The sequence below is a fragment of the Octodon degus genome, unplaced genomic scaffold, assembly GCF_000260255.1.
Source record: "Octodon degus isolate 3935 unplaced genomic scaffold, OctDeg1.0 scaffold00021, whole genome shotgun sequence".
NCBI lineage: Eukaryota > Metazoa > Chordata > Mammalia > Rodentia > Octodontidae > Octodon > Octodon degus.
In genome coordinates, this window is record NW_004524597.1 from 11,596,437 (window position 1) to 11,604,111 (window position 7,675).

The window sequence follows — 7,675 nt, forward strand, 5'->3', positions numbered from 1 at the left end:
AAAAAAAAAAAAAAGAAAAAAGAAAAAAATTCATAAGCTACCCACAAGATAATTGACAAATACAGTGTAAAGGGCCAAGGTTATAGCTTGTTCATAGAGCATTCCCTAGGTTTGATCCCTAATTCTGCCAAAAAAAAAAAAAGTCTTACTTTCTGGCCAATTGTATGGCGACACACAGAGGGAAATCCTCCCAAGGAGCGAGACACATTGCTGCTCTTGGCTGGGGAGCCCTGTGGCAGATCTCCCATGTGTGCTCAAGGGCAAGAGTGGCCATGTCTCATGTAGCGCAGATGCTAGAAGTTGAGAGTCTAGCTAGATTCTTGAGAGCTCTGATTGGGAACCACCACTATTGCTCTGAGATATCTGAGCATTAGCTAGGGAACCAAGATTACTTGATAGCCAGTAATGAGGATAATGAATCATCTCTAGGCATGCTCTTTAGGCAAAAGACACAACTGTTTCCAGTTAAGCGCATAAAAACCAAACTCAAATGATAATCTATATGTGTATATTTAAACATCTTCCTAAAGCAGAAGATGGAAAGAAGCTACCCCAGTGGGAAGGATAAGGTTATAGGGACTTGAGAGGTGGAGGAGACAGGCCCTTTCTACTTTTTGCTGAATTCTTTGCATTTTAAATTTCTACATTGAGGTAATCCATTCCAAAAATATGGATTAAAATCAAAGGATGTTGACATGTTGTCACTCACATGTGTTCCTTGTTCGCAGGTGTGGACCGTGGAGAGAGCCAGCCAACTCTTACTACATCAGCTCTGGCTATGCTTTGGCCCCAGCCACCAGCGCCAATGACAGTGAGCAGCAGAGCCTGTCCAGCGATGCCGACACCCTGTCCCTCACAGACAGCAGCGTGTAAGTTGCACCCTTGCTGTGGAGTGCAGCAACTCAGAGGTGGGCCATGTGTCTCTGCGCTATTTGCGGACCCACTGGCTTTGTCTTCTGTTTTCTTTGGTTCCCCACACCTTGGTCTTAGTACATCTAAAGCATAGATGAGCTGTGCTGTAGGCAGTATTCTAAAAACTGAGCTGAAGACTGGGGAGATAGTTCAGTGGAAGCCTTGGGTTCAGCCCCAAGCACCAAAAATAAACCTGCATTAGAACTGATGTTTGCACTGACTGCTGTTCTCTGATGCCCTTGAAAGATGGAGAATCAAAGTTAAAATTGAGGCAAACCCAGATCCATCCAGTGCTTTGGGTTTCAGTTTTCTCTTTATTTTTTGTAGTCTGGGGTTTTAGTTTAAAGACGGGGGCAGGTTCGCAACTACAGGGACCAGGTGTCGAGGGAGATGCAGTCCCTAAAAGGCTGTATGGTTGTGGCTGCACAGTCATATCTCTTGTCAGTGCTGTTCTCCACTTGCTCTTAAAAGATGTGAATCTTGTTTCCAGTTCACAGTCCCTGAGAGCTCAAGGGAAGGAAGTCAGTACAGCTTTTCCCATGGCTCAGAGAGGGCCAGGGTGAATGACCTGTCAATTGTACCAAGGAGTCCCTGTGTTTGTGACCACACAGGACTCAACCAAGACTCCTGGCCATGCTTGATGTTGACAGCAGGTCATGGGAACATCTTCTATACCTCCCTATCTCTTCATGTACAAAATTAAAGAAGAAAGAAAAGGGCTTGCCCTCTGGCAGATCCTAACCATTATTTTGTGAATATGCATTTCTGAAAACTGGGCCCACTTCATGCACTATTTTTATGATTTGCTCATCTGCCCACCTTTAAACATTCTTCTAAACCCTGAGTTCCAAAACCAGGCATACTGGGGCTGGTGAGATGGCTCAGTGGTCTAAAGCACCTACTTAGAACAAGCTTAGCAAAGCACAGGGACCACGGTTCAATCCCCCAGCACCACATGCCAGCCAGCCCCGCCCCCTGGTGGGCTGAGCTGGCCACACACACACACACACACACACACACACACAAATAAATAAAAATTAAAAAAAAATAAAAAACCAGGCATACTCCTATAATCTTACGACTAGGTAGACTAAAACAGTATTGTTGAGTTCAAGATCAGCTTTGAGAACCTATCTCAGAAACAAAAAAAAAAAAGAAAGAGGGCTGGGGAGATGGCTCAGTAAAATAAGCGCTTGACTGGCAAACGCAAGGATCTGAGTTCAATGCCCAGTTCTGCAAAAAAAAAAAAAAAAAAAAACTATCAAATAAAAAAAAAAAGAAAGAAAAATATTGACACCAGTATTGCATGTGTGCAGAGCTGTTTTGGACTCTGTGTAGCCAGCTTGCCTGGGCAAATCTTGGCCGAAAATGTTTTGTTTCACACTACTCTTAATTGTGTGGTGAGGGTGTTTTGTTTGCAGTCACTGGAGGTCTTCATGTGGTATATCACGTGTAGAGCAGTTATTGATCCTGCAGCCCTGAGCGTCTGCCACACCTGGCTTTCCTTGTCCTAGTGTGGCAAAATAACCTCCAGTTCATACTCACTTTGACAGCATATATACTAATCTCCAATTCAAAAATTAACCTCCGTGGCCGGGGAGATAGCTCAGTAGAATAAGTGCTTGCCTGGAAAGCTTAAGGGCCTGAGTTCAATCCCCGGTTCTGACAAAAAAAAAAAAATTAACCTCCAATGCAGTTTTCTAAAAAAAATCTCTAATTTTTCTCCTCAAAAAGAACATATAGGGGCCAGAGAAATTGCTCAATAGAATAAGTGCTTCCCTGGCAACCACAAGGGTCTGAGTTCAATCCCTGGTTCTGCCAAAAAAAGAAAAAGGACATACATTTTCCAAAGGGAGGACCTAAAATTAATATATGCCTGCATTTTTTTTCTTTGTTACTCTAATTCTGTATAGTTTGTACTAAGAGATTTAAGAATCTGGAACCTAAAATTGCTACACATTTCTGAATATATGTTAGAGAAAAAAATGAAATGACACATTTTATCACTTCATTTGGGGTCAGAGTCACAACTGCTTAGCCAGGTGCTCCCTAATGTGTCAGCCTGGAACATAGATGTGGAAGATACACCAGAGGGACATGGGATTTTAAAGTGCTTAGTATAGAAGAAACAAATAAGATGCTTGACTTTAGGATCTTACACAAACCCTGATTGCATCTCAAAGACATTTTATTTTTTTATTTTTAAAATCTTATTTATTTGTGTGTGTGTGTGTGTGTGTGTGTGTGTGGCCAGCTCAGCCCACTAGGGGGCGGGGCTGGCTGGCATGTGGTGCTGGGGGATTGAACCACGGTCCCTGTGCTTTGCTCAGCTTGTTCTAAGTAGGTGCTTTAGACCACTGAGCCATCTCACCAGCCCCCTGAAAGACATTTTAAACTTATGTTGCTCATAGCCCATCCTCAGGAAGTGCTATCGCTGATCCTTGACCATCTTTGCTGCCCACAGCTTCAATGTTTCTCTGACCTTAAAGGCGCCTGAATATAGTGAGAGGAGAGGCCTCACAGCCTCCATCACCTTACTCTGACCTAAATGCCCTGTTCCTCTCAGATGGAGCTCTGAGGTTTGTGCATTCTTGCTGCCATTAGGACTGCTGTCCTGACCTGGGCACATTCAGCCTGTGTATACAGCAGAGGGGTCAGAAGATTCCAACTGGACATCAGTGTTAAGATACTCTCAAAGTCCTTCCCTGAGTCAGAATGGTGGTTGTGTTTCATCCTGCTGTCAAGTGAGAACAGAGGTGTTTGTAGGAGTCAGCTCCCTTGTGTCTTCAATACACCCTCAGTGCTCCCATGAGTCTATGCAAACAGGCCTTCTCAGCTCTGTCATCTAAACAGAGGCTGAGGTAGATGATGGAAAAGCTCATCTCACTGAGCATGGAGGTGACAGCCCCACCTCTGTGCTTCATTTTACCAGAGACAGACAGGCAGTGAGGGAAGCAGCACTTGCACTCTGATCATCCTATCTCCCTCTGCTCTGGGGTGTCTTCACATTGTGCTGGGTCTTCTGTGCCTGTGCCTTCCAGAGTTGCTTTTGTAACAGTGGGAGAGGCTGGGCCTTAGTGTCTGTCTTCTTGTGTGTGTGTCTGTCTTGAGTGAATAAAAGCATTACATTTAGTGAGCATAATGCTGGGATATGAAATTATCTAAAGACTGTATGACTTACATGCTTATCTTTCGATGGTTCATAACTAAATTCTGACATGTAAGACAAACCATTTAACATTCCTCAGAGGTCACACTGCCCTACTAGTTTACCTGGAGGAAAGCAGAGTAGCACAACTTCAGAAACATGTTAACTTTCTCCCCAGCCCCTTCTGTCTCTCCTGCCCCCCCTTTTATACCCCCTCATACATTTTCAATCTATTTAGAAGCCTCTCCAAGGCAGACACAGGGTGCTTGGCTTAGGCAATAGAAAAGGTCAGTAAACATTTCCAGGAAGGGCTGGCAGAAAATACTTTAGGCTTCCCAAGCATATTCTATCCCTGACACATGTACCACCCCACCCTTTAAAAATGTAAAACTCATCCTTAGTTATCAGACTTTAAACAAAAAAACAGGTCTCAAAAGCTAGGTTAAGCATATATCTATAACCCTAACACTTGCAAGGTTAAGGTAGGAAGAATGTGAGGTTTAGACCAGCAGCATAGGTCACATATCAAGTTAAGACCCGCCTGGAATACACAGTAAGACCCCCATCTCAGAAAACCCAAAGCATACAAAAAAAAAAAAAAAATCCTTCAGTTGTAGTTTGCTGAGACTAAATATGTAAAACAAGAATAGTTGAACTTTGTGGAAATACTAACAAATAAAAGCTAGAAGAATGGGGCTGGAGAGATGGCTCAGTGGTCTAAAGCACCTACTTGAAACAAGCTTGGCAAAGCACAGGGACCGCGGTTCGATCCTCCAGCACCACATGCCAGCCAGCCCCGCCCCCTGGTGGGCTAAGCTGGCCACACACACAATAAATAAATGTAATAAATAAAAATAAATAAATATTAAAAAAAAAAAAAAAAGCTAGAAGAATGTACCATGGGTGTACTCCTGGGCTTCACTATCTTGTGTGACTGTGAATGCACATGTGTATGTTTGTGCTGTCCTGTGGCTGCTGCAGTATGTCACCACCTCATGCCAGCTGACAGTCAAACTGGGAGCTCTACTGGGGCTCTGCCTTGTGTTCTTTTTTTTTTTTTTTTAGCGGAACCAGGGATTGAACTCAGGCCCTTGCACTTGCCAGGCAAGCCCTTATTCTACTAAGCCATCTCCCCGGCCCCTCTGCCTTGTGTTCTGTAGAGCTAACAGGTGTCCCCTTCTTCTGCACAGGGATGGAGTCCCCCCATACAGGACCCGTAAGCAGCACCGTAGGGAGATGCAGGAGAGTGTCCAGGTCAACGGGCGGGTGCCTCTACCTCACATTCCTGTAAGTACTGCTACTACTTGCCTCCCTGCTCTCCCCATAGATTTGGGCCACAATGGCACTGATCAATGGGAGAGGAGCTTGTCTGAGTTCCTGGGAGCTCAGCTTGTCCCTAGGCCTAGTGTGCAAGCTGAGTGATGCTAGTGTATCAGAGTGGTAAGCAGCAGGGCACAGTTTGTCAACAGGAGTCACCAGGACCCCCCATGTGGCAGGAAGTGCCCTCACTTGGTGGTCTTTTCTCACTGCTATGAGGTGAGATAGGCCCATTAAAGGGAGAGCAACTCTGAGCTGCTTCTTAACTCAGCCCAGCTGAGGCTCCGGCATGACCACTTAACTCTGGGATCTGTCAGAAAGTGAGTGTGGCTCTGCTTACGGTGAAGGATTTTTTTGTTTGCTTTTGGCTGGCTCAGGCTGCCTCAAGGGTGGGTCTGGTGTGGCCTGGGGAGCTGAGGATTGAACCGTGGTCCCCTGCGCATGATTGAGTTTGCCCAAGCAGGCACTTTAAATAACTGAGCTAATTCACAAGCACCCTGGGCAAGGGTGAAATTTCACCTTTTGTGCTTAAGGTGAAATTTGAGAAAATAGCCTTTATGTGGCTGAGCAGTAGGTGCTATCACATGAACATTTTGACTTTGAAGCTGCCTCAGCTCTGCTTGTCCTAGGAAATGACCGTGACTTTTCCTGATCCTGGGGGTTTTGTTGGCTGTAGGTCTGAGCTATGTTAGGCTCTGTTGCAAGTTCCTCTGTTGATGAATGATTAGCTTTCCTTATTCTGACATGTTGACATTGGTTCTGTTTGTGTATTTTGCTTTTTTCAAGACAGGGTTTTGCTATGCAGTTCAGGCTGGCCTTGACCTCATATTGTATCTTAAGGCTGGCCATGGACTCATTTCTGCTTCAGCCTCTCAAGTGTTGGGATTACAGGTGTGTACCACCATGCCTGACCTGCCATGCTGACTTTGAACAGCAAGATTTATTAGGGGAGAGTAGGAAAGCTTGCAGTAGGGCCTTCCACTTCTGCTCTTTTAGTGAGTGAATCACCACTTGTTCACTGTTTGTTCTGGGAAGGCCAGTCAGTGCCCAGGGCCCTCACATATGCTCAGTGTTTCATGGAAGGGCTTTTTTTGTTTTTCTTCTTTTTTGAGACAGAGTCTCGCTATGTAATTCAGGCTGGCCTTGAACTCACTTTGTAGCCCAGGCTGGTATCAAACTCACAACGATCCTCCAACCTCAGCCTCCCAAGTGCTGGGATTACAGGTGTGCACCACCATGCCTGGCTGAAAGGACTCTTTTAGCTTCTTGTCAGAACCTTTAATTTCCAGATGAGGAAATTGATGTTTATGGTTGACAAGACAGGATACTTTTATTTTTTTTTATTTTTTTGTGTAACCAGGGGTTGCACTCAGATCCTTGTGCTTGCCAGGGAAGCACTTATTCTACTGAGCCATCTCCCTGGCCCCAAGACAGGATACTTCTGAGAAAGGGCTCTCAGCCAACTGTTTGCACACACTTAGATTAGACTAGACCATAGTGGTATCTGTTTGTCACATTGGATAATATTAGAGGCTTTTTGCATGTACAGACATGTACATCTTATCTGCACATGTGTCAGTGTATACGTGCTTGAGAATGTGAACATATATCTGCATACTTGTATGTGTATGTCTAGTATATAATATGTCTGCATGTTATCTCCATGCATTGCAGATTATCAGTAGAGTGGCTGCCACTCAGGTGTTGGAGCCATTTGGGTCAGTATTGTAATAGGTCCCTTTGTGACTTCCATGTGCAGGGCCATGTGTCTTCTCAGCCTAGAGGTTCTTGGTGTAGGGATGGGGAATTTTTGTCCTACAGTCCTAGTGGGCCAGGACTCGCCCACTCTCTCCTTCAGAGAGAACCCTCTTGAATTAAGCATGGGGCCTGGTCAGGAAGGGGCAACTGCAGCTCCTCTGTGAGCACAGTGGGAAGGGTAATACATGAAGTAGCAGAGCATGAGGCCACAGCTGAGGTGATTTGTTCATGAACAGTACCGGGGAGATAGCTCAGTAGAATGTTTCCCTGGCAAGCACAAAGGCCTGAGTTCAATCCCCAGTACTGCCCTCCCCTCCAAAAAATCATGTCTACATCTTGTCCTCTGAATAACTACTACAAAGACAACAATATACAATGTATTAATTATTGGGGGTTTTTTTGTAGTTTTTTTATTTTTTAATAGATTGCAAATCAAAAATGAATTATTTACAAACATAACTGAATATAACAGTAAAAATTGTCCAAAATAAAAATGAAGAAAAAATTTACAGATCAGTCATAATAGTTCACTGTGTCAAA

The 7,675-nt window shown here is 44.5% G+C and overlaps 1 protein-coding gene across 2 annotated transcripts in view; it reads left to right on the top strand.

Annotated features, from left to right (window-relative positions):
* Positions 1-7,675, top strand: part of Axin1 (axin 1) — a 63,872-nt gene that overhangs the window by 37,235 nt on the left and 18,962 nt on the right. For both annotated transcript variants that reach the window (XM_004627941.2, XM_004627942.3), the window contains exons 3-4: positions 729-869; positions 5,251-5,347. In XM_004627941.2, coding sequence (XP_004627998.1) covers positions 729-869; positions 5,251-5,347 — 238 coding nt within the window. The remainder of the gene's footprint in view (positions 1-728; positions 870-5,250; positions 5,348-7,675) is intronic.